At 36.2% G+C, this 26,550-nt stretch overlaps 2 protein-coding genes across 2 annotated transcripts; both read right to left on the bottom strand.

Moving 5' to 3' along the window:
• Positions 1-14,814: 14,814 nt before the first annotated feature.
• On the bottom strand, positions 14,815-18,783 carry LOC140450668 (uncharacterized). The gene is made up of 6 exons (XM_072544332.1): positions 18,415-18,783; positions 17,222-17,390; positions 15,749-16,073; positions 15,551-15,695; positions 15,292-15,487; positions 14,815-15,023 (listed from the first exon to the last, which is right to left on the bottom strand). Exons 1-6 carry the CDS (start codon positions 18,745-18,747, stop codon positions 14,815-14,817), a joined length of 1,377 nt encoding a protein of 458 aa, XP_072400433.1. The 5' UTR covers positions 18,748-18,783.
• Positions 18,784-19,857: 1,074 nt separating this feature from the next.
• LOC140450667 (zinc finger MYM-type protein 6-like) lies at positions 19,858-20,265 on the bottom strand. The gene has a single exon (XM_072544331.1). The coding sequence runs from the start codon at positions 20,263-20,265 to the stop codon at positions 19,858-19,860; it is 408 nt and encodes a 135-aa protein (XP_072400432.1).
• Between the last annotated feature and the right edge of the window lie 6,285 nt (positions 20,266-26,550).

Below are 26,550 nucleotides of genomic sequence, written 5' to 3'. Positions count from 1 at the left end.
CAACTAAAAAATAAGCCTAGTACTGGTATTGATAACATATCTGTAAAAATAATAAAACTGATAAGTGATCATATATCGATTCCTTTAACCCATTTAGTTAATCTCTCAATAACAACCAGCCAATTTCCATCCATATTTAAAATGGCAAAAGTTATTCCAATCTTCAAAAAGAATGACCCTCATGATATTTCAAATTATAGACCAGTATCTGTCCTTAGCATAATTTCAAAAGTAATAGAGAAGGTTGTATACAACAGAATGTTAAATTTTATAGAAGAATACAATTTATTAACTCCAACCCAACACGGCTTTAGATCAAAAAAGTCAACACTCACGGCTGCATGCAGCTTGTTTGAGCGTATTTATGATGAATTAGATAGTAGAAACCACGTGGCAGGACTATTTTTTGATCTATCACGTGCTTTTGACTGCTTAGATATAACATTTATTCGCAATAAATTATATAACGTTGGTTTTAGAGGGATATTTCTAGAATGGATAATAAATTTCTTAAGTGACAGGAAGAGTGTTGTTAAGATGAAAGAATCAAGCTCAGAACCATACACGACAAATAAAGGAGTACCACAGGGATCCGTGCTGGGACCATTATTATTCCTAATTTTTATTAATGACCTACCAGATCACATAAGGGCACTTATAATATCAATGTTTGCTGATGATACCTCGTTAATAGTCTCTGCACGTACACTAGAGGAATTAAAAATGACAATGAAGACTGTTGTTGACTGCTTTATACGCTGGTGTAATACCAACAGAATAATATTAAACATTGACAAGACGCAAATTATTTATTTTCATTCATACAACTCATCTAAATATGACTATATCTTAACCATCCACGATAGAAACAATATGTTATCTTCCACTCACTCTACAAAGTTTTTGGGTGTATTCATTGATTGTAATCTCAAATGGTCAGAGCAAGTGAATTCAGTGAACATGAAATTGAATAAAGCTTTTTATGCTATATCTAGAATTAAAAACACACTACCCATCTCGGCATTAATGAACGTTTATTATAGCCTTGCTTACAGCCACATGTGCTACAATGTAATTTTGTGGGGGAACTCAGTAGATAGTAACAAAGTGTTCATTAACCAAAAAAAAATTATCCGTAAAATTTTTAATTTGGATTATCAAGAGTCTTGTAAACCAGTTTTTATTAAACATCAAGTTTTAACTTTCTACTGCCTATATATCTATAAATGTTTACTTTATGTCAAAGAGGAAATCAATACATTTCCAGTAAATTCAGACAATCACTACTACAATACAAGAAGTGCTGAATCTTTACGAGTTCCTAAACACAGAACATCCAAATTTCAAAATTGCTTCAGATATATGGGACTGACCTTATACAATCATTTGCCAAAAAATGTGAAAGAAATACCACTTATCTCTAAATTTAAAAAAAATGTTAAAGATTTACTCTTAAGAAAAGCATATTATTCTATAAATGAATATCTTGAGGACAAACTGCAATAGCTTCATATTTTACTTGTAAAAATGTTATTTTATATATTTTATGTTTTGTCAATTTCTTTTACACTGTGAATATTGTATTATACACACTAATGTTTTTTATACCAAATTCTGTAGTGACGTATCCTATACATTTATTTTGAATGTCTTAAAGGATTAATAAAGATGACTATGACTATGACTATCTTCAGGGGTATCTGAAATAAGCCAAAAAACGTTTTTTTTAAAGGAAGAAATTGATTAATCGCGATAAAGACTCGAAGTTATTGGATAATAAAAAATTTTTGTGATTAACGTTTTAGACTTACTTCGTCAATTTTGGGCTATCCAACAATAATTGCAGAATGTCATAAGTGAAGAATATCAATTTGCTATCCGGATTTAATCCATAAATTAAATAATGGGATGCTATAAAATAATGATATTAGCTAAAAAAAAAACAAACGGTCTAATAGTCAGTAATAAAACATATAAATGTTCTTTAACATACAAAAGAGATGACGTAGAGAAGGGCATAACGTAACAATAAACCCATATAATTTTAAAGGATTGAAACGATATAAAAGTGATTAAACCAGTGCTAATGTGTGGATATGTGACGAGAACGCTGACAAAACAATGTACGTGAAACTCAGGTATTAATTAGATCAGGATTGCTAGAAAAGCCATCAGAAGTAATATCCGACTTACAAAGGTCCGCGTACTAACCATTAACGAACGGAAATAATGCCAAGGTCAAACACGTATATAAAGACAGCAACGTCGTACAAGAAGCTAAATCTCAATGCTAAAGTTGCGCTGGCTATGTCCAAAGGCTTTATAATAACTGCATTGCCAAGTTAAATTGGGAGGATGCCCCAAGAGAAAAAATGTCCTTAGGACTTCCACAAATGAAGGGGGAAGGTAACATGAGGTCAGATTTAGGAATCATGAGACTATCTACCGACCCATCATATTTATCAACACATGCCTGTTCAACTACCTGCTATCCTACCTATAGTCAATACTCATCTGTTGGGGACTATCAAATCAATTACATGTAATCAAACAAACCAGAATAAAAAAGTTATCCCAGGAAAGGCACTTCAGAAATATTGACATAAATTTTTAAAACGTTATTTACGTGGCTTATTAAAATTTAAATTTTTAATGAAAAGTAAAAGATTAGCCATTTGTTATGGGGTTCAAAAAATAACCTTCACGATGTTAATTTTTTGAGATATGATTGGATGTTTTCTCTTCATTGCATACTGAGACGCCCAAGTGGCATTCTTCTATATATATAAACGGAGAAAATGTTAGCCATCTAAGGTTTGCAGATGATATTGTACTAATAGCTGATAGGATAGATGAGGCTAAAGAACTTTTAAATCAGCTCTACCTTTCCTCGCTAGAAGGGGGAATGAAAATAAATATATCTAAAACCCAGATGATGACAAATCTTGTAGTCAGCGAAGATATATGCGTAGGAACAAGATCCATAGACCAGGTAATGGCCTATAAATACCTAGGTCATGAGATTCGCATAGGAAAAGATAACTAAACCGTTGAGCTTCTCCGTCATATAAGACTGACTTGGGCAGCCTTCGGCAAGCTGAACCATATTTTCAAATCATCTGATATACCAATATGCCTTAAAAGAAAAACGTTTAATCAGTGTGTTTTGCCAGTGTTAACTTACGGTGCGGACACGTTGACCATGACAAGGAGAACAGTTCAAAAGATCCGTGTGTGTCAAAGGGCGATGGAGCGTGCTATGTTGGGCATTTCACTACGAGACAAGATCCCAAATCGCCAGCTACGACAAAGAACCGGAGTGGCTGATGCAGTAGAGAAAGTAGCAACACTGAAATGGAACTGGGCAGGTCACGTGGCTCGAATGACAGATAATAGATGGACAAGCGGATACTGGAATGGAGACCAAGAGATGATGCCTACCGAAGCAGAGGTCGTCCACCAACACGTTGGACTGACGATCTAAAACGTTGTCCTAGGAATTGGATGCAAGAGGCACAAGATCGAAATAGATGGAAAATTATGAGGGAGATCTATGTCCAGCAGTGGATAAGCGAAGATTAAATGATGTTAATAATAATAAAGTTCAAGCAACAATTCCTATATGCATTAACTTGGTAATGATATTTCTGCTCCCCGATACCTGGTGCAGTCCCGAAAGCAATAAAACTGCTAGACTCACGCTTCCTATTATCCAACAATTAGCCAGTCCAGGACTATACGCCTTATCTTGGTACTGATAATGCTGCCCCTCATAAGTGAACAGAATATGCAAGGAAGGTTTTGGCAATTTATTAATTTTGTGTGTTAGAATAATATTTCTTCGAGAAAGTGAAGAATATCTATTTGCTATCTGGATTTAATCCATAAATTAGCAGCAAAAAAACGGTCTAATAGTCACTAATAAAAAAATCAAATAAATGTTCTTTAACATACAAAAGAGAGGATGTAGAGTGGGGCATAACGTAACGCCATACGATAAAGCCATATCATTTTGAAAGATTGCAGCGTTTTAGATATCGTAGATAACGTTGTAACATAAGAAATAAAAGGGAATATTCAGGTAGCTAATTGATGTATATATAACCCTTATAACACTTTTAAATCCAGAAGTCTAATACGAATCTCTAAAAGCAGGATATATAAAACAGTGATTAAACCAGTGCTAATGTGTGGATATGTGACAAGAACGTATTAATTAGATCAGGAATCAGGATTGCTAGAAAAGCCATCAGAGGTATTTTCCGACTTACAAAGGTCCGAGTACTAACCAATACGAACGGAACTAATGCCAATGTCAAACACATATATAAAGATAGCAATGTCGTACAAGAAACTCAATCTCAACTCCAACGTTCAGCTAGCTATATCCAAAGGCTCTCTCAATAACTGCATTACCAAGTTAAATTGAGAGAATGCCACGAGACGATGTCTACAAATGAAGGGTGGAGGTAACATATGATCAGATTTAGGAATAATGAGACTACCTACCGACCCATCATATTTATCAACACTTGCTATTCTACCTACAATCAATACTTCTCTGTTGAAAGCTATCAAATCAATTACTTGTAATCAAACGAACTGAGCTTAAAAAAATTATCCCAGGAAAGGCACTTCAGAAATATTGACATAAATTTTTAAAACGTCATTTACGTAGCTGAGTTTACAATAGAAATGAGGAGACAAAAAGAAGAAAAGGCAATAGAGTCTTGCTGTGTTTTGGCTATGCGATGACGATGATCTTTATATAACATAGAGGGAGATAGAGAGAAGAATGTCTATGTTTAATCTATAAACCATAGATTATCATAGATTATAACCATGTATTACCATAGATAATAAAAGCAAGAGGACTATAATTATGAAACTTTATCTAAAAAGTAAAATCAATAAACAAATTATATATACAAAAAGATTATATAAGTAAATCCCTAATATTTACACAGACTGCTTTACAAAAAGTGAACGGATGAGCATAAAAACACAACTGTTTAAAAACATAATATTATTAGACGAATTGTGGATTCATTTCACGCAAACTACACCGGTTTAGTTAACATACTACAAAATAAATCAGAAGACTATACTAAAATATGATACGGCAAAAAAAAGGCAATGACTTTTACAGCTGATTGTCGTATACATATCAATATAACGCAAATATGACGATTTGTCCACAGCATATGAATATTGTCTCGTAATTTTATATGGAAGGCGTAATTCATCACTTGACCAAGCGCCAAAATATGATTTTGAGATATTTGACTTTAAAGTTTTCACTCTATTAAAATTCACTATATTGTAACGAAATAGCCCATCTCCGATACGTCATAATTCTTAGAAGGACGAATCTAGAAAACGCTAGAGTCGGCATGTCAATAGCGCCCGTCCTTCGGACGGGAGACAATTAGAGGTGGGACAACGCCAGAATGTTCTCGAAAAGTAACTTTATTATATATATGTAACGTTGTTAGGAGTGAGTTTAGTTGATAAGAGAGTACCGAACTGTAAACTTATAAATAAATATATGTATATAAATTCGAACCGCTCGTTTTATTTAATCACGCTACAGTTGGTGTTACGGTGTGAGTAAAAGAGAAATAAATTCAGCAGTGACTTTTGAAAAAGACTTTTGAACTTTTGAAAAGTATTGTTCGTCGGGAACATCCGCGTAGATCGGTAGTGATCTTTGTACGAAAGAACATTTAAAAAGTACGTGTGTGCCTGACCAAAGATGCTGCTAGTACAACTCTCAGTAAAACAGTTGCGTGAGCAACTGGAAGAACGCGATGAAGACTGCAGCGGGTCCAAGAAGATCCTCCAAGAACGACTGAAGACTGTTCTCAACAAGAATGGAGAAGATCCAGAGACATTTCAGTTCCAGTCAGCAGAACAAGCAGTTTTAATGAAGATCGAAGACAGTTCCAGAGAAAATGATAAGAAATTTGAAAACGTCTCGCAAATGATTATTGAAGAAACTTCTAAAAAAATTGATGATAAATTCGAGACTGTTTCCAAAAGATTCGATGAAACGTCTCAAATGATTGAAGAATCTTCTCGAAAGAATGATGAAAGATTCAATGAAACGTCTCAAACTATTAAAGAAATAGCTAGACAAAATGACGAAAAATTCGAAAATATGTCTAGAAGATTCGACGAAGTATGTAATCAAAACAATGACAAATTTGAAGAAGTCACAAGAACATTCGATAAAGTAGAAGAGAAGATCAAACAGTTAGAGAGCATGATAACTAATACAAAAGTGCTACCAGTAGTTAACACAATAGCCTTAGATCCGGTAGTGAAAGAAGAATCACCTAGAGACGAAACGACACATAATATGAGATTCAAATTGCCACCATTTGATGGAAAGTCTTCTTGGTCCATATACCTTAGACAATTTGAAGCTATTGCGACAGCCAATCATTGGACAGAACAAGAAAAAGCTGTTTCCTTGACTGCTGCTTTACGAGGTGATGCTGCAGATATCCTAAGATCGATTCCTAAGGGTCAAGAAAAATGTTACCAGACCTTGTTTACCCGTCTAGACAAACGTTACGGAGATGCCCATCTACAACAAGTCTACAAGGCGCAACTAAGAAGTAGAATTCAACGAGCAAGTGAAAATTTGCAAGAGTTTGAAGCAGATGTTGCTCGTATAGTGCGGTTAGCTTATCCGGAGGTACCAGACAACATTTTAGAAGAAATTGCTGTAGATACCTTCGTCAATGGGTTAAAAGAAAGTGAATTACAGAAAGCTTTACGACTAGCAAGACCAAAAGTTCTAGATGAGGCGCTCGCTATTGCCTTGGAACATGAAACAGCTAGTCAAACTTCACGGAGTCATCGAGTAAGAACCATTGAAGAAGGCGACGAACCAAACGATGAACGTCTGGAAGAAATGGTACGAAAAGTAGTTCGTAACACGATGCCGAAGAGACGCGAGCCCAGATGTTGGAATTGCGGTGACGTAGGTCATATTCGCCGTAATTGCAAGAAAATGATACAACAGTCGGAAAACTAGAACGGGTCGACAACAAGGGGCAACTGCCGACCTCGAGAAACACAGCCCCCATAGTAACTGTGAACATTACGTCCTCAGGTGGAATTCATAGCTTGTACATAGAGGGTCGTATCAATAATAAAAGTAGATCGTTTTTGGTAGATACAGGTGCAACGAGAACTATTGCACGGCCAGAAGTAGTACGAGGCCATCTTAAATTATTGCCTGCAACAGTAAAGCTTAGAACAGCAACTGGTGAGATAATTAATACATATGGCGAGGCTAATATGTCAGTATCCATTGGCCAGACCACAGTGAAACATACAGTATTAATTGCAGAGATCTCCGATGAGTTCATATTGGGGATGGATTTACTAAGGAAAGTTGGGGCTGTATTGAATGTCAAAGATGGAGTTCTCGAGATCAGTGGTGAAGAGTTGCCGTTTCATGAAGACAAAGAAGATGTTATCAGCTTAATAACTACTTGTGACGTAACAATACCCGGTAATAGTGAGAAAATTTTGATGACCAGACCTGATGGTTACGGCCGAGAGGGAAGTTTAAGGATGGTCGAAGATGTGAATAATGCCGAGTTCCTAACGGCAAAAGCTTTGGTGAGAATTCGAGATGTCGTTCCTGTAAGAGTTATGAATTTAAAGGGAACTGCTATTAAGTTAAGTAAAAGAACTTTGATCGGACAGTGTGTTCCCGTGGCTTCGATTTGTTCAATGAATACTAATGAGAAACCGTCGAAATCTAAGTATCCAAAGGAGCTTGTTGAGACGATGATTAAAACGTGCCAAGATCTTGATGATGAACGAACTAAAAAAGTGAAGTCTATGCTGATAGAATTTCAAGATGTTTTTGCCATGGATAAGAAGGATAATGGCAAAACAAGCATAGTAAAGCATAAAATTAATACCGGAGACGCCCAGCCAATCAGACAACAACCTAGACGACTTCCATTTTCGAAAAGAGATGAAGCCGAAGACATCATCAAAGATATGAACAAACAAGGGGTAATTGAACCATCAAACAGTCCATGGACATCACCAGTAGTCCTAGTAAAGAAGAAAGATGGTTCAACACGTTTTTGTATTGACTACCGACAGCTCAATGCAGTAACTAAAAAAGATAGTTATCCTTTGCCCAGAATAGACGATACTTTGGATACACTTTCTGGTTCTCGTTGGTTCTCCACACTCGATCTGAAAAGTGGATATTGGCAAGTAGACATGGAGCCAGCTGATCGTGAAAAAACCGCATTCTCGATAGGATCAGGGCTTTGGCAGTTCACAGTTATGCCCTTTGGTTTATGTAATGCCCCGGCCACATTTGAAAGATTAATGGATGCAGTTTTAAGAGGTCTAACATGGAAAACATGCCTGGTTTATTTGGATGATGTAATTGTAGTTGGAAGATCCTTCGATGAACATGCCAATAATCTAACAGAAGTCTTTCAACGATTGCGGGCAGCGAATCTGAAGTTGAGTCCGAAGAAATGTCACTTGTTTCGACGAGAAGTGAAGTACTTGGGACATATTGTAGCAAGTAATGGTGTAACAGCTGATCCTGAAAAACTTGCAGCAATTAAGGATTGGCCAGTACCAAGAGATAAACACGAAATTAGAAATTTTCTTGGCCTATGTACATATTACCGCCGTTTTGTCAAAGGATTTGCCAATATCTCCAAGCCATTAACAAAGTTGACAGAAGAAGGCAAAGAATATACATGGAGCGAAGAGTGTCAAAGAGCTTTTGAACACTTACAAATGGCTCTGATCAGCGCACCGATTTTAAGCTACCCTAGACAGGCAGGAAAATTTGTGTTGGACACCGATGCAAGCAACAGTGCAATAGGAGCTGTTCTTTCCCAAATCCAAGATGGACAGGAGAAAGTCATCGCTTACTTTAGCAAAGTCTTGTCAAAACCAGAAAGAAACTATTGCGTTACCAGAAGAGAATTGCTAGGCGCAGTGAAGGCTTGTGAGCATTTCCATAAATACTTGTATGGCAGAAAGTTTCTTCTTCGCACGGATCACGCTGCTCTAAAATGGCTCCTACAATTTCGTAATCCAGAGGGTCAGATGGCAAGATGGTTAGAACGATTACAAGAATATGATTACGAGATCGAACACAGGGCTGGCAGAGTTCATTCAAATGCTGATGCCCTTTCGAGACGGCCGTGCAGTGCAAATTGTAATCACTGTCTTAAATTAGAAGAACGACTTTGCCCCGTGAGACGAACCACCGTCATTAATGAGCAATGGCAGCCTCAACAGCTACAAGACAGATGATCCATGTATAAAAAGAGTATTGGATTGGATGCGTCGAAGTGAGAGACCTTCTTGGCAAGACATTAGTGCATGTAGTCCAGAAGTCAAGTGTTACTGGAGCCAATGGAATTGCCTAGTGCTGAAAGATGATCTTCTGTATAGAACCTTTGAGAACGATGATGGTACAGAAACTAAGCTTCAGTTAATTGTACCTAAAAGTAAAGTGTCAGAAGTATTGCGTCAGTTGCATGACGGTGCATCAGGTGGACACTTTGGTATCACGAAGACTCTGCAAAAGGTTCGAGAACGGTTCTATTGGGTGAACTGTAAAGATGATGTAAGAAGATGGTGCCGGAAATGTGAACTGTGTGCAACCAGTAATGGTCCAGCTGGTAAAAAGAGGGCACCCATGAGACAGTACAATGTTGGTAGTCCTATGGAAAGAGTAGCAATCGACATTGCAGGTCCACTTCCAGAGACAAATGATGAAAATAAATATATCCTGGTAGCCATGGATTATTTTACGAAATGGACTGAGGCTTATGCGATACCAAATCAAGAAGCTGCTACCGTTGCAGAGGTACTTGTTAAAGAATTCTTTAGCCGATTTGGTGTTCCCTTGGAGATCCACTCCGACCAAGGGCGAAACTTCGAGTCAACCCTTTTCCAAAACGTTTGTAAATTGATTGGTGTCAATAAGACCAGAACGACACCCCTGCATCCTCAATCAGACGGAATGGTGGAGAGAATGAACCGAACAATGGGTAAACACCTATCCAAGGTTGTATCAGAACATCAAAGAGATTGGGACCAGCATATTCATTTATTCCTAATGGCCTACCGCTCGGCCGTGAATGAAACTACAGACCAGACTCCAACCTGCCTGATGTTAGGTCGTGAAGTTCGTTTGCCCTGCGACCTAGAGTTTGGCTGCAGACCTTCCGAAGAACATGTTGCAAGCGAAGATTATGTCGACCGCCTGAAGTTAAGAATGAACAACATTCATGAACTTGCCCGACAACACATCCAGATAGCCAGTGACAGAATGAAAGATCAATATGATTCTCGATGTAAGAGTGAAAGCTATGAAGTAGGTGATCTTGTTTGGCTTTATAATCCACAACGTCGTCGAGGCTTGTCTCCCAAACTGCAAAGACAATGGGAAGGTCCATATGAAATTAAAAAGAAAATAAATGACGTAATATTCCGAATTAAGAAGTTGCCGAAAGGTAAACCAAAAGTAGTTCACATAAATCGTCTTGCACCATATGCTGGCTCAAATGAAACAGAAGAAGCACGAACCCTTTAACATGAGATCAAAGATGACCGGCGACCAAGCTTTAATGAATTTATGTCAAATTACGCAGAGAGAAAGAGTGCTAGATTCGGCGTGACCACAGAAGTTCAGCAGGATCTTTTTAGTGTTCCGCATAACGTCTCTCTAGCCCACTGTGTTGCCCAAGATCTTGAGATGACTAACGGAATCTCATCCGTATTTTATAAGAAATTCGGTCGTTTGGACGAGTTAAAAAACCAGCAACCTAAAGTTGGAAGAGTACTGAGATTAGAAGATGGTTCTCGATCTTTGCTGTATATGGTGACCAGGAAGTCGTATAAAGACAGAAAGACAGGGCGAGCTACGAGGATATATGGCGTGCTCTAACTAATTTGAAGAGAATTGTGTGCAATTACGACATCAAGAATTTGGCCTTACCCAAGATAGGCCATGCACTAGATAATCTGGACTGGAAGATTGTCAGAAGCATGCTTGAAGTGATCTTCCGAGAAACCGGCGTACGAATTACTGTGTGTTGCATTAACCCGATGAGATCGTATCCTTCAAAGTCAGTAGACTGTTATTTCTTTCTAAAGGGTTCATGCAGAGCTGGAGAGTCCTGTAGATTCCGCCATCCTGTGCCTACATATAGAGTTGCTGATCGGGACGATCAGATTTAAGAGGGGAGCAGTGTAACGAAATAGCCCATCTCCGATACGTCATAATTCTTAGAAGGACGAATCTAGAAAACGCTAGAGTCGGCATGTCAATAGCGCCGGTCCTTCGGACGGGAGACAATTAGAGGTGGGACAACGCCAGAATGTTCTCGAAAAGTAACTTTATTATATATATGTAACGTTGTTAGGAGTGAGTTTAGTTGATAAGAGAGTACCGAACTGTAAACTTATAAATAAATATATGTATATAAATTCGAACCGCTCGTTTTATTTAATCACGCTACAATATGTTACAATTGTCGTAATTTTTTGTTTTCGAATACAGTTTTTTATGTTTCTTATAAGTGCGAAATAGTAACTTGTCCAATATTAAAGAAAAACAAAAAAAAAGTCTTTTGGTCGACTTACGATTTTCGCCACATTGTGTAATTGTGTTATACATCAGTAGACCAAGCGACATGGAGGTCGTTTGGTCTAGTGATGAGTAACTAAAATATCACTTTTAGTGAATTTTTGGTAGGCCACAAGCTATTATTTCTTTTTGGGTATGACAAAAATAGTCGTTGTTTTTGAATATTTTATATTACTTAAGAAATTAATCAAAAATATAAAATCTTTTAATGTCGTCTTCTATTGTATTGTTTCTGAAAAGAGAGCAATACAAAGGTTTTGCATCATTTGGTATTAGGTGCGTTAAAGATTGTCGTTAAGCTTAGGCACAAAAAGTGGCTTGCCTGTGGGCCAAAGAGGAATCAAGTGGTTACTTACGGATTGCATTGCAACAGGCCGTCCTTTTTAAAAATCCTTGTAAAGATTTACTTCAACTTCACTAGTGTTAAGTTTTCATAAAAATAATGAGTGGTATATCCTTTCTTATTTAAATTTCTCTTGTTTTAAACCAGCCTTACTGTTTTTTATGTCTGACTTACGGTTTGTAATCATAGTTTCTAACTTCTTTGTTCCAACGAATTCTTCTTTTTTCATTCTGTGAACTACTAGTGGTTTCTTTTTACGGGATTTTTTCATCACGTTTATTTAATCATCAACGATATATAAACGTTGTTGAAATTTTAGGGCATTTTCAAAATCTCCAAAATCACTACCATTGAGTAAAAGCTATGACTACGAAGGAAATAGCGTAATGTAATTTTTTCAATGGTAGGATGAGTTTCCAAAATCGTTTTCAGAATCAAAACTATTTTGATGTTGCGGTTTTGGCCGCCACAAGAGTCTGACCAAAAAATTACATGTCTTGAAGAAGTAACATTTTCTTCAATATGTTTCTTAAGACAAATGCCTCCGTCCTGGGCTGCCCGACCAGCTTCACCTTCTATCCAAATATAACAATGACCTTTGCTATCCTTGGCGCTATGGATACCAAGGTTGTAAATACATAATTGACGCTTATAATATACAATATTTATTAGAATTCTCGGAAGGGGAAGAGTTTTTCTTTAAATCAAAACAAAAGGTTTCCACTTCTGGTTGATAGTTGCTTATCTTCATGTCTAGCTTTCTTCTAGATTGTGCATTTTCAGCTTCTTCTAAGTGCACATTTTTTCTTTTTTTAACTTGCTTAATTGTTCGTTATCTGCGCAATTTTTAATTTCTAATTCGAAACAATCACATCTACTACAAGCAACTTTTTTCAACTTTTTTCTTTGAAGATTAAATCGTGTTAAAAACATTTTTTTGTAAAACGAAAATTTAACAAGGTCATTGTCTGCTTCTTTAATATACAATTCATACATTTTACTTAGTGTTATGTCTTTTGTTAGGTATTCTCTTTCTGTGTTAGCTCTTCTGTAATGTGACTATTATAGAAAAATTTAAGCAATAACTGCCACTACTTCTTTATCTAAACGCCTCAACAAGTTGCCAACGTCACCATTGTTAACAACGTTTATGTACATATGTTGCCAAATATTCGATTTAAAATCATTAAAACGCTCGCAAGAGGCGCTTGGTCTACTAATGCAAAACTAATACACAAAAATTAGTCGCTTGCTCTAGTTATGCAAAATTCAAAATCCAAAATAAAAAGAAAGGCACTTAATTTTTTTTTAAATATATCTGGTTATCCATTACTAACAGGTTAATGGGATTTATTACGTAGATAGTTTATGCTTTTTTCCACCTTCTTCTTTAAGTTCCATCTTCTATCGAAGGTTGGAAATCACCATAGCTATACAAACTCTGTTGACTGCCGCTCTAAAAAGTTCTGCACTACTGCTTTCAAACCATTCCCTTAGGTTTTTAAGCCAGGATATTTTTCGTCTTTAACTATTCTAATTATGTGTATAAATATTAAGAGTATATCTAGAGATAAAGACACTCCACTTTACATATGCGCTTGTACGCATGAACTCAATTCATCCAGTCAAGTCCATTTTCAGCAAAGAATTCATCCAGTTTGTTGACAATTTCATCCGCTGTAGTTCGTGTTGATAACGGCTCACAGAATAAATAATCTTCCTTAATTGTTTTATTTTCATGTATATACCGCACGTAAACCATAAGTTGAGCATAGTTCGTTACATCTGGGCCCTGATTCTAATTAAGATTTCGACTCAAAACATGTCGAAATTAATATGGCGACGTCGAAATGCGACTTTGCGAACCTTGTGGATTTCAGCTGAACTAACCAAACGACGTCACTAATTTTCGATTTATCGAAATTAATTTCAACTTCAAGAAAGTGGTTGAAATTTCATTTCGAGTCGAAATTAATCTGACATGACTGGCTGGACTGGGAGAAGTGAACTTAGGTTCAGTTTAGAGGCAAAAAGTATTAATATGGCTGTGTTTTACGGACATTTGCTGGTTTTGGAGGAATTAGAGAGGATAGATATCCGACGCTCACAACGGAGCATAAGAAGAATGTTACGGGATACTCAAAATCCTTTTTCACTAAGTGATGTTCAATTTAAGGCGCATCCACATTATGCCATACCTTGCCGATCGGCAAAACCGATTGGTGTCGCTGGTGTCCACACAATATTTGTAGTGTGTACGTAGCAGTTGTACAGTGTTGCGTGTCAATAATGAGTTCAGAAGAGGATGATATGATTCTTGCGGCTGCAGCTGTTGTAATAATTGCCTCTACTTCATATAAACGTCCCAAGAGGTTTTGGGTTCGCCCAAGCCTCAGAAGTCGTAATAGGTACAGTGCCACGGATCTTATGAAAGATTTGATTTCTGACGACGCAGATGAATTAAATTTGGAATATAGATGTGACGCAGGATTCAGAAATTTTTTTCGAATGACCAAAACAGATTACCAAACATTGTTAGATTTGATTGGACCTGTTATTTCAATAAAAGATACGTCATTTAGAGCAGCAATTCCTGCCTCTGAACGACTTGCAGTTACGCTACGTTTTTTTGCCAGTGGAGATTCCTACCATTCTCTCATGTATACCTTCAAAATATCTAAGCAAACTATTTCAAAATGTGTTGCAGAGGTATGCAAAGCGCTCATAGATGCTCTTCAAGATTACGTAAAGGTAAGAAAAAATAACTATTCATCGTAGTTTGTTATATATTTAAAAATATAAGAAATTACAACTGCAATAAGAGAGTGTGAATGTCCTCATCTTGATTAATAGTAGAAGTTGATGTCGAACTCCGACCACTTAATGTATTGGGGTAATGTCCTGGAGATGGTATTGAATTATGGGCAACATTGAATGATTGCAGTGGATATGCTTGTGGAGTAGATGGATGAGAATGATTTATGAAATGAGGATTATCGTATTTGCCCATTTCTGCTTCAAATAGAACAGTATTAACCCATTAACGCCGAGAAAAAAAAATTTCTTAAAATTTTAAAAATTTACAATAATAATGACTAAAATAAGACCCTACAACATACTTTTGACCATATTTTTTTATTAGGAACAACAAGATGCTTTAAAATAGCTGTTCCCATATGGGCTCGTTAGGCGCAACCTATATTATACACAAAAAAATTTTTTATAAAAATTAACTATTGATTATGAAACATTCGAAAACAATCTATACAAAGTCCAATATTACATTTGCAGCACATTGTTCGTCCCCTACTATTGCAATTGTCACCCCCACATCTTCGCCTTTTACCTTCGGGGACTGTAATAATGTAATGATGCATTCCATCATATCTAATATCATTGCTAACTCGAAAATCACTCGCTGCTGCTTTCGGTGCTCGTCCAGTAGCTTTCGGTTGTACCCTGTATCTTGTTAAATACGTCTGAAATAAAGAAAAGAAACACAAGAGTACTACTGAATAGCTTCCTTCTACCTGTTTATTTACCTGGTAAATACTTCGTCTAAAATCTAGTTGACTAATTTTTCGGCCACTTTTTCTGTACAAAATCCATGCATTCTGTAATGCAGCATCAATTAGATACGTAAATATGGGCCAGTACCATTTCTTTGATCTAATACCAATGCGATAACTACAATCAGATAAAAAATTATATTCTAAAGGCAGACAAAGAGACAAACTTACCAAGATATGTTGTTGTCCATTTGGTCAGTTCCATCCATATTTTTATTGTATTCCGCTATAAGATTAGGCCTTGGTATGGGAAGTATTTTCTTTTCTTTTCTGTTAAACCTGTCTACTGCCTTCACTGGCTCAATACCATAACTCGTACTAGCAAGGGTGACAACATTATTGTCCATCCATCTAACATACACTTTTCCCGTTTCCCTGTCTAAAATGTATGAAAAGTATCCTCTTCTTTGTTTTTCAACCTCCTTTTTTGAAGGAAGAGGGCAGTCCTTTGGCAAGCGGTTTTCCCTTATAGTGCCGGTTCCAGTATAACCATTAGCTTTTAGAGTACATAATAAATTTGGATTTGTAAACAAGTTATCGAAAAAAAAAATTGTACGGAAAGTTTCCTTTTTCCTTTAGTTCCTCAATCATTTGCAGTAGAGGAGCCGTTGGTTTTCCAAAAATTGATTCATAATTAGAATTTGATCTAGGATTTTTTCCTTGGTATACTTCAAAATTCACCAAGTAACCATTCGGAGTATTCAACGACCAAACTTTGTATCCAAATCTTACTGGTTTGCCACGGATGAATTGTTTACATCCATGGCGACCAAAATACCGAATCATCGATTCATCGTAGGAAAGATTTGGTTCAGGTATAAAGTGTTTAAGAAAACTTGATTTTAAGTGGTCTGTAATTAGCCGAAGCTTGTACATTTTATCAGAGCAATTGTTATTATCAGCAAAATGAATAAATCTGCATATTTGCAAGAATCTATCACGGCGCATGGCTTCTGATATCATAATATTTTTCATATCATCTGAGTTTTCCCAATAACTTCTTTTCGATGGCAAAACATTAATTCCACTGAGGATCAGAATACCAATAAAAACTTTTAATTCTTCTATGGTCAGATTAGGATTAGGACAATTTTGAAATAAAGCATAGTTTACCGTTTCATGTAAAATTATTTGAAGCAAATCGTCGGAGAAAAAACATTCAAATATCTCTGAACAGCTCAACGATTGGTATTTAGAGTAGTCCCCTGGTGGAAATGTACGACTACCGGTTTGCAAATCTCCTTCAACAAAATTGGTGACTGCTGGTTTGATGGCTATATTCAGTGAATAACTGTCCTTATTTGGAACATGTACATGAGTTGATGCAGATAAAATATCAATATTATCAATGTTGAGTCCCAGTCTGTCTTGAGAAGTCCGTCACTGAGAACCAGTGGTAAAAGGTTTCGTTTGTTTTGGATATTTGAATACATGTGATAGTAATATTCGTGAAAAATATGGACATCAAATTTGTGTAAGTATTATTTAATTATATTCTGAACGGAAAATCTAGCAAATGGCGACACAATTTTTCGAAGCTTCATTGCAACTTGTTCACCAAACAATGAAAATTCATCCTTTTCAGCCCTTTTAGTAGTAATAGATCGCATAAGATTCACTGCCTCGTTTACAATTGGTAAATACTTTTTCGACCACTGGAATTCACAATTGAGTTTGATTTAGATTGAGATTGAGCTGTTGTTCCAACATCATTTTCGGAACCATCAATGCTCTGTTCCAATACTTGTAGCGACTCTTCTCCATCGTCTGTTTCTACTTCTTGTGAATCTTCTTCCTTTCGTTTTCGTTTACCCTGAAACAAAATATTAATTTCTAAATTAATCCACTTTTTTGCTTTGCAATTTATAGTTCGTTCGTCTGTTTATGGTATGTAACTTTTATTTTCAGATGACTAAAACTAACGAAAGTTGGTACTTTATAGCCAAGCAGTTCAACGACAAATGGAATTTTCCAAATTGTGTCGGAGCTATGGACGGCAAACATATATCAATACAAGCTCCTATAAATTCAGGAACCGATTTTTTCAACTACAAGAGCTTCTTTAGCATTGTCTTGTTCGCTGTTGTAGACGCAAATTATAATTTTATATATGCAAACGTGGGATCTCAGGGACGAATATCGGACGGGGGCGTATTCAACGATTCATATTTCAAAGAGTGCTTTGAAGAAAATACCCTAAACCTTCCACCTGCTTGTTCATTACTAGGACGAAGCACTGATGTTCCATTTGTTTTTGTGGCGGATGACGCATTCCCACTATCAACAAACATTATGAAGCCATTCGCAGGACATCAGGAAAAAGGTTCAAAAAATAGAATATTCAACTATCGATTGAACCGCGCAAGAAGAGTGTCAGAAAATGCTTTTGGCATTTTAAGTGCTGTTTTCCGAGTGCTTCGTAGGCCCATGTTGTTGGAACCAGAAACTGCAACGAACGTAGTTTTGGCCTTAATTCACCTACACAATTTCTTGCGAAAAAACACTTCAAGAAATCTTTACACTCCACCTGGAATGATTGATGTAGAATGTTCGGATACTGGAGCAATTAATCCTGGGCTTTGGAAACGAAATGCTTCCTCTAATGAATTGCTCAGTTTTGGCAGAAGGGCAAGAAGGAGTGGAGCTGCGGCACAAAATGTGAGAAACGAATTGGCCGAATTCTTCATTTCTCAAGGAGCATTGCCTTTTCAATATGATAAATGAAATACGATATACCAATATGATTATATCAATATTTTCAAATTTATGTATAAATATGAACTCAATTATTAAGAATGAATAAAGTATCTACTACAGTGTAAATATGATATACATACCTCTGAATCTTGCGTTACAATAGGTTTATTCTTATCCTTCAGAAATTCCATTAACTTATACGCAAACCATTTACTTTTGTAAGTTTCTTCGGTTCCATTACCACTTTTTTCTGAATCTTTCTCTTTTTTTACTTCCCGTGCAAAGTGACTTAAGAGATATCTAATCTTTTTTTCGATTTCCTCTTTCTCCACTCCAAAAGATACGCTTATTTCCAACAATGCATCGCGACGTTTGTTCCGGTCTTTATAATCTGCCAATCGGCTGTTCCACAGAACGGGGCGCTCATGATACATTTCAAGTAGGTTTTGTGTATTTTCTTCATTCCACTCCATTTCCCGAATAACAATAAAGCACGCAATTATTGTGAATCGACAGGCCACGAGATGACTTCGTGATCAATTGCACTGATCCCTCACTGAATGCCGACGAGGATTGCCTACATACAAACGTACACACTACACTGATCGGTACGGTTCTCTTTCATCGAGACCGCCATCAATCGGGTTTGGAATCGGTTCGGCTTTCGGCCCCGAACCCAAGCCGCAATTGCGTCCGTACTACATGCGGCTTTGCCGATCGGCAAGGCATGACATAATGTGGATGCGCCTTTAGGCAGCAATTCCGGCTTAATAAACAAGCTGCAAATTATTTGATAAGGGTATTAGAAGCATATTTGGAAGATGGTGTTTATGCCTCTAGGATACCCAAAAAGTTTAGGGCAAGTATATTACTAAGCTGCGGTAAATTTAAAAATATATTAGAATATAACCACTAAGTCAAATCTTAGTGGCTATATTAACCTTTGTGGTTATAACTTAAGGATCTCCCACATCGCCTTTTTTCTTTCCTTGCCATCTTTTCTTTCAATTCAAAATATAATTGCGAATGTCCACTATTTATGATTTAACAACTCAATACGTTCACGTAACGTAAACAAAACAAACATTCAACAAGCGTAGTGCAGCGTGCAGCCAATAAACAAGAGGGCCAACCCAAATTTTCAGCAGTGTCAAAATGATAAAGTAAATATCCGCAGTTTTAACTACAATCGAAATGAATGAGAATCGCTAGCGATTGCGACTGTCATGGCGTAGTCGCTTTTAAATTTCGACATCGAAATGAAATAGAATCAGGGCCCTGTACTCTGATCAAGTTGTATCGAAAAGAAATCGCTACTTTTTACATGATTGATGACTTTATTTTTAACATTTGATGCCATACTGTCGATCCTACGTTGAACGGTATTATTGGACAGTGATATCAGTTCTAGCGTTTTAGCTGACGCCTCACCCAACATAGAGGTAACCATATCTTTTGCTGCAGGTAACAACAACTCTTCGCCAATTGTGTGAGCTTTTCCTGACTTTGCAATTCTTAGGCTAACTAAGAATGATGCCTCTACTGATTTTTCGGTACTACCAGTAAATGAAGACATGACTTTCTTAGTGCTTTTCATTTCTGTTAATTTTCGGGTGAAAAAATCCTTCGGTTTGCTTACTAATTAATGTAGAATGGTTTGTGTTAAAATGACGATTCAGTAATGAGGGTTTCATACGTTGATTTGATAAAATTTCAAAGCAGATGACACACTGAGGTGGCTCATTATTTACATCCGTCACCGTAAATCCAATATTTATGCATTCTGGGTCATATTTTCTAGTAATTTTTCGAATTTTAGTAGGTATTTTATCCTCTTGAATTACCGCACAATCTGGCTCCGAAGTGGAACTCGATGGTAAAGAATTTTTAACATCATCTTGAATCACTGCACAATTTAATTCTTGAGATGAACTTGGTGGTCCATTATTTTGAGCACAAGGTCTTTTTACACTACTAAGCCACTTATCCATGTTAATTCAAATATATTAAACTTGACTTAGGTAATTAGATAGGTAATTTCACGAATGCTAGCTGGTTGGACGTGCGTGCGGACGCTCGATAGCTTTGTCACTGTTTGACTCGCGTCGCGGCCGCCGAAAGATGCGCTGTCCATCAAAATAGGCGGAGCTTAATGCAAACTAGACGTGACGGCGCCCCCACGCGGCGTGGGGTTATCAACTCAGTAAATTTTACAGTGTATGTCCTATGGCTGCTTGCGTACCACTTTAATAATCGTCGCGTACCACAGTTAGGGAATCGCTGCTTTAGATGGAAATTGATCAATACGAGATGGACGGTCCCCTTTTTGCTTTTGTTAGATCACACCTGATAGAATCGGAACTTAAATAATACTTAAAAAAAAACATTTGGTGTGTTATATGAAGTACTGATTTCCTTTATTTGACTGATTTTGATCATTCCGTTTCCATTGTTAGTTTTCCAATTTTTGTTGCCAACGAGGCTTTTGAAATCTAGGAAGTCTTCTTGTGACATTTCTGTTACATTATATACTTTTCCGACAGTTTTGGCCATTCTTATCAAAGTAATCCATTGTTCAGGAACATACAATACCGACTGACGTTTTTTCGCCGTTTTCAATTACAGCATGCATGCTGTCTCCCTCATGCAATAATACTAACTTGGAAATAGACAGCTGCATAAGATAACACTTAAAAAGTTTCTGTTTTGCCCACCACAGTTATTCGAATATAAGATCAGTGATTTAATTGCTTTCTTAAATTTGTATCATTTGTATATTATATGGAATAGTAGGTCATCATCCAGCCTCAAGAGTCCACTGCTGAATATAGGCCTCTTCCTCATGTTTCCAACCCCGTCTATCTTGCGCCGCTCTCATCCAGTTTTTATTGAGTTTTCTTAAATCGTCAGTCCATCTTGTAGGTGGTCGACCGACGCTTCTCTTGTCTTCCCTTGGCCTCCATTCCAATAACCTCTTTGTCCATCGCCCATCTGTCATTCTGGCTATGTGTCCTGCCCATCTCCATTTTAGTCTGGCTATCTTCTCGATGATGTCAGTCACTCCGGTTCTTCTCCTGATGTCTTCGTTGGTTATTCTGTCTCGCAGAGTTATTCCTAACATGGACCGCTCCATTCTTCTCTGCGTGACTCTCAGTTTGGTAGCTGCTGCTTTTGTTAAGGTAAGTGTTTCTGCTCCGTACGTCAAGACTGGGAGGACGCACTGATCAAATACCTTTCTCTTTAGGCATGTGGGATGTGCCTAAAGGGAATAGTAGGTAATAAATGTAAATAAAATTTTAGTTAAAAATCCTTTATAAAAGATATATTGATTTAAAAACCCTTTCAAGCTAAAGTACAGAACGTTTTCAGAATAAATATTCTATCTTAATTGCTGCTACAAGGTATAAATGTTTAAAGCCACTAAATTCATGGCAGCAAATACTTTAAATTGGTATTAGATTATATATTTGCTGCTAATTTTATAGGATGTTTAAAGTAGCTACCCAATATCCGAATGGACAATACATCTCTAGACTAGTAACTCATGTGGGAGTTTACGTTGCCATGAAGTGAATTTACTTAAAACTTATCCTTATTATTAAGATCCTATAAAATTATGTAATCTAAAACCAATTTAATAACATTTAAATCTATTTTGTGGTTTTAAACATGTATACCTTGTAGTAACACTGAACATAGAATATTTATTTAAAAAATGTTCTGTAATTTAGCCCAAAACATTTTTTAAATAATAAAACTCATATAAAAGATTTTCACTACAAATTGTTTGGGATATATAGTCTATTATAGGAAATTAATTGTTCCTTGTGGATTTTAATAACGGTATTTCAAATGTGTTTTTACTAAATTTGTCAACTGAATTTGTACCCTCGAGATGATTGGTTGGAGGTTACACAAAGAACGGTACTAGGCTCGGGCTTCAGTCTGGTAGAGGTATCTTGGTCGGGGTTCTTGTTACAGCTCAAATATCACGGATCAATTAAAGAAGTACTTACAACACAAAGACAAGAAGTTAGAAGAGAAGATAAGAGATAAGAGAAGAAAAGTTATTTGGGCACCACCCTATTTTTAGAGGAACAGGGAAACCTTAAGGCACATAGAAAAGGATGACGAGAAAGGTAAGGTACAGCTAGAGAACTCACGCGAGAATAAAGTAAACCGTGAGAGAAAAGGTATCGGAATTATGCGGTACACTCCTAATATTTCGACACATATACTCAAAATATACGATCAAACAAATAATAATATAATTCAATAAAAAATGCCTGGAAGAGAAACACAAAAATATAAATTCAAATTATATAAAAAAATATAAAAGAAATAAAAAGCAAATAGTTCTTTAACAAAATTATATTTAGGTATATTTGTTAAAGTAAATGTACTATACCAAATTTTATTGAACAGTTAAATGGCATGATTATTGCGTAACTTATTATTAATTACAAACAAAAAATATCTCTTTGAAAAATAGTTATAAATAATTTATTATCCTCAAGAATTAGAAAAAGGCAAGGAACATAATTATATCTACGTCAATATTTGGCAAGCAAGTGAATTTTATGCCTTGAGGATACCTAAACATGAAGTTACTAGGTTTTTGATCGTGATCACTTCAAATCTAAGAATAGAATTTATCAGAAATATAATCTACATATAAAATAAATTGTACGTTATTTATACGTATATATTATCCTGTATTTTTATACTCAGTCAAACTAAACCTCCATAAATAAGAATGTACACTGAACTGGAGTCATAAATCAACTTCTAAAGATTTCGTTATCGCAGTTTAGTCAATAAAACTTATACTCACGAAACAGGTGTATTCAGATAATGGTATTGCGCCCTCAATAAGGCACTTGACTTCGGTCCGTACAACAGGTAGTTGGGATGACACGCCCACAATACATTGCGGTCTTCCTAACGTAATCCCTTAGATTGTCTTAGGCCGACGAAAAGAGGCAGCTAGACCGGAGTAGTACAGGTAGTTGAGATAAAATAAAGATGACTGATGATCGAGGTGAACGAACGTAGCGGTGAATGTTTCAATAGTGTACACGTATGAACGGTGTAAACTATGAACGGTGTAGAATATGAACGGTGTAGAATATGAATCGGTGTAAAATCTGAACGGTGTAGAATCTGAACGGCGTAGAATCTGAACGGCAAACAGAAGTGACTTCAATTGGAAGACGTCTGTTTGACAAAAGAGAAAATAATTAATATAAGACACACTGTGTAAAGATAAATAAGGGTGAATTGAAAATCCACTTACCGCCGATTGTCGAAGATAAGACCGCTTGCCACAGGAACCAACTTGGAAATGAACATCGGATTGTGAACTTAGAAGGGCTTAGACCAGCGAAGGTTGAAAATAGGGAGGGGATATTGGCTGAAGGATGCCACGCGAAATTGACATTAAATAGCCGGGCTACTGGGGTTCATTTTCATAGCTTTTACCAATGGAAAGTAAACTTTCTGCGAAAAACAACTCTTCTGTTTTTCTGAGAAGGTAGCTCGGAGATTTCACAATAGGTCCTTTTTCCTTTGTTATTAGGAAAGATTTTTATGTACCAAAACAAGACAAAAAGAAGAAGGAGCATTTGGCGAAGTTATTTCTTTGTTAAAAAAAAGGCGTAACGAATCGCTCGGTAGTGTCGGTTATTTGAGGAAGATATGCAGGCATGGGCGGCGTGAAAATAATTTACTAAAGGGAATAATTTAAAGAAATTATGAACATGCTTCAAATTAAAACAATTCCTAAGTTATTTTTGTTTTACTTTTTTGAAAAATAATGCCTCTAGTTTGTATATAAGACAATATATATTGATAGTTTAATATCATTCGGACCAACCTAGAGTCCTAACAGAAGTAGAAAGGGCTTATCTCCTATGCCATGCTCTACTTTTTAAATATAGAAACAACCAGCTTATTGTAATTACTCAAATGTTTAGTTCGACATACATTGAACACTATTAGATTTTAGCAACTGTAGTATTGAGGTAAAATGATATTAAATCCTACCTTGGATACAATCAGAAGGGGTAGTATTAGCTGTTGCCCAATCCCTTATTTTTGGGGTTGACACATTATCTATAAGTAAAAATTATTAGATTGGCGTTTATAGTGCTTAAAATTATATTATTACCTCTCATTACGATATTGGGTAAGACACTGCAGGTGGAAGTGCTGGCAATCTCCTCAATACTGGATAGTGGTATTGCTGATGCACTATCTTCTTCGCAGTTGCTTATATCACCTGTAAGCAAAATAAGGATCAATGCATTTGTATTATTAAAATCAATTTGTAATTGCAGAAACAATGTGAACATAATTGTGGCATGTATAGTGTTTAATTGGTTAGATGTTATTTAATCTTGACTATTTTATTTTCTCAAATAATATTAAATCTTACCTTGATAAATAACATCAGGTATGTTATTACTATCATATATGTTTTCAATTATGACTAGTTGAGGCCCCATAATGGCAAGAATGCGTTCATCTTGCGGTTTTATAAGTGGTACCTTCGTACCACCTCCTGTGATATATGTCTGAACCTGTAAAAATTGCAATTTATTATCATATATAAACAACAAATAATTTTATACTACCTACCTTATCATCAGCTTTTTGTTTTTAAGCTTCTTTTTCAATCCCTCACAGTTTTAACAGTTTTAACTGCGTCCCACGTCGAATGCCAGTTTTACATGTGCTGTTATATTCACTAGCAATTTTCTCCCATGTTATATGCTTTTGTTTAGACCAAGCACTGTCGTTTTTTTTTCTATTATTGAAATTAAATTCTCTTTTTCCTCCTCCAAATAATGTTTGCTTTCCCTAAATGTCACCTTCTTCATTCTTTAGTAGATTGGGATACTTCTATATTAGTTCCAACGCTAAACTATAGGTAATAGGATTAACAAACTTTATAGGTTCCATAATACTAAGCGCTGCAGTAATTACATCTTCTACATTTTTAACTCCAAGTTGAATTATTTTGAAGGTACCGAAAAAGTGCTGCTCCTTCAGTGATTGTAGATTATGGTTAATTATTGGAAGTAATCTCCACAGCTCTGAAATGGAATTGCCACCTAACCATACAGTAGCGTGACCACTTAATATTTTTAAGGCCTTAATGTCTTGAAACCTTTCAAAACTAATCCAAAAATTTTTGACATCGATCAAGTCTTGATTTTCACCATTCACTATAAATTTATTGATTAAATCTTGATATGATAAAAACTCACTCCATTCTGTTTCACTAAATAACATATCTATGGAGGGCGGTACAATAGACACAAGTCCAAAATGTAACTTTTACAGGAGAGACCTTTAAAGTTTATTTATTTTTTCCTAAATCGATTTTTTTGTCTATGATCTTTAAATGATGCGGATTGTTATTAACAGATTGGTCGCCACGTGACCCTTATGGGGATCATAGTCTCTTATAGTCTGGTGCATGTGACCCCTATGGGGATCACACTGCCATTTGAACTTGGGTACATGTGATCCCCATGGGGGCCATACGACACTGTTGTAATTCTGTACATGTGGCTCGTATTGGGATCACGTTTCAATGTATTTCTTTTGGAGAAAATGTTGCCGTGGTACCAGGCTACACCTTGGTCTACTTGGTTTTCTGATAGCATGTGTATTAAGCATACAATGGTCTACATCATTTTGGAAGGAAAATATGAATAATTTAGTCAAGATAATGCAGTTAATTGTTTTTTATTATGGACAAAATAAAGAATCATACAATTTACAAAAAAAAAACTATGAAATTCGAACTAACAAAACTAACAATACAATGCTTATAATAAAACTAAACACTTCTTAGCACATTCAATTCATGCATGTGACCTAATTTAAGGATGTTTTTCATTGAAACAAGAAAGGCAGAAGAATTTGTCACAAGATGAACATTTGGTGATGACTTTTTTGGTGTGAGCTGCAGCATATTTACGATCTCGTTCACGCTTAAGACGTTCATAGCAACCAGTGCACCTCCTCTTTACTTTTTGATAAAGTCCCTCAACAGCTTGCAATCTGTGTTCTCTGGCAGGTAGTGGGGCTGGTGTAAGGGGTGCTTCTTCGGTAGGATAGAGAAGTTCTTCAGCAACCTTATGCCTGAAATCCGTCACACTAAGCTTATTATTTGGATTGTTTGCATTGTACATAACAAATGCATTTACCATGGTTGTGCCTAGTATGCAATCCAGAATGAGACGGCGGTACCATTTGAGAGTTCT

The sequence above is a fragment of the Diabrotica undecimpunctata genome, chromosome 9, assembly GCF_040954645.1.
Source record: "Diabrotica undecimpunctata isolate CICGRU chromosome 9, icDiaUnde3, whole genome shotgun sequence".
NCBI classification, from domain to species: domain Eukaryota; kingdom Metazoa; phylum Arthropoda; class Insecta; order Coleoptera; family Chrysomelidae; genus Diabrotica; species Diabrotica undecimpunctata.
The sequence above is the reverse complement of the archived record's forward strand: the minus strand, read 5'-3'. Positions and strand labels throughout refer to the sequence as shown.

What these genes read in the sequence shown, in the direction of transcription:
- LOC140450668 (XM_072544332.1), bottom strand. Translation starts at nt 18,747, where the DNA reads ATGGAGTGGAATGAAGAAAATACACAAAACCTACTTGAAATGTATCAT. An exon ending in GAATTCCAGTGGTCGAAAAA is followed by an intron (nt 16,074 to 17,221) that starts GTATTTACCAAT and finishes GTACTCTAAAAG; the next exon opens with CTAATGGTTATACTGGAACC. An exon ending in TTAGACGAAGTATTTACCAG is followed by an intron (nt 15,488 to 15,550) that starts GTAAATAAACAG and finishes TCTTTATTTCAG; the next exon opens with ACGTATTTAACAAGATACAG.
- LOC140450667 (XM_072544331.1), bottom strand. Translation starts at nt 20,265, where the DNA reads ATGGATAAGTGGCTTAGTAGTGTAAAAAGACCTTGTGCTCAAAATAAT.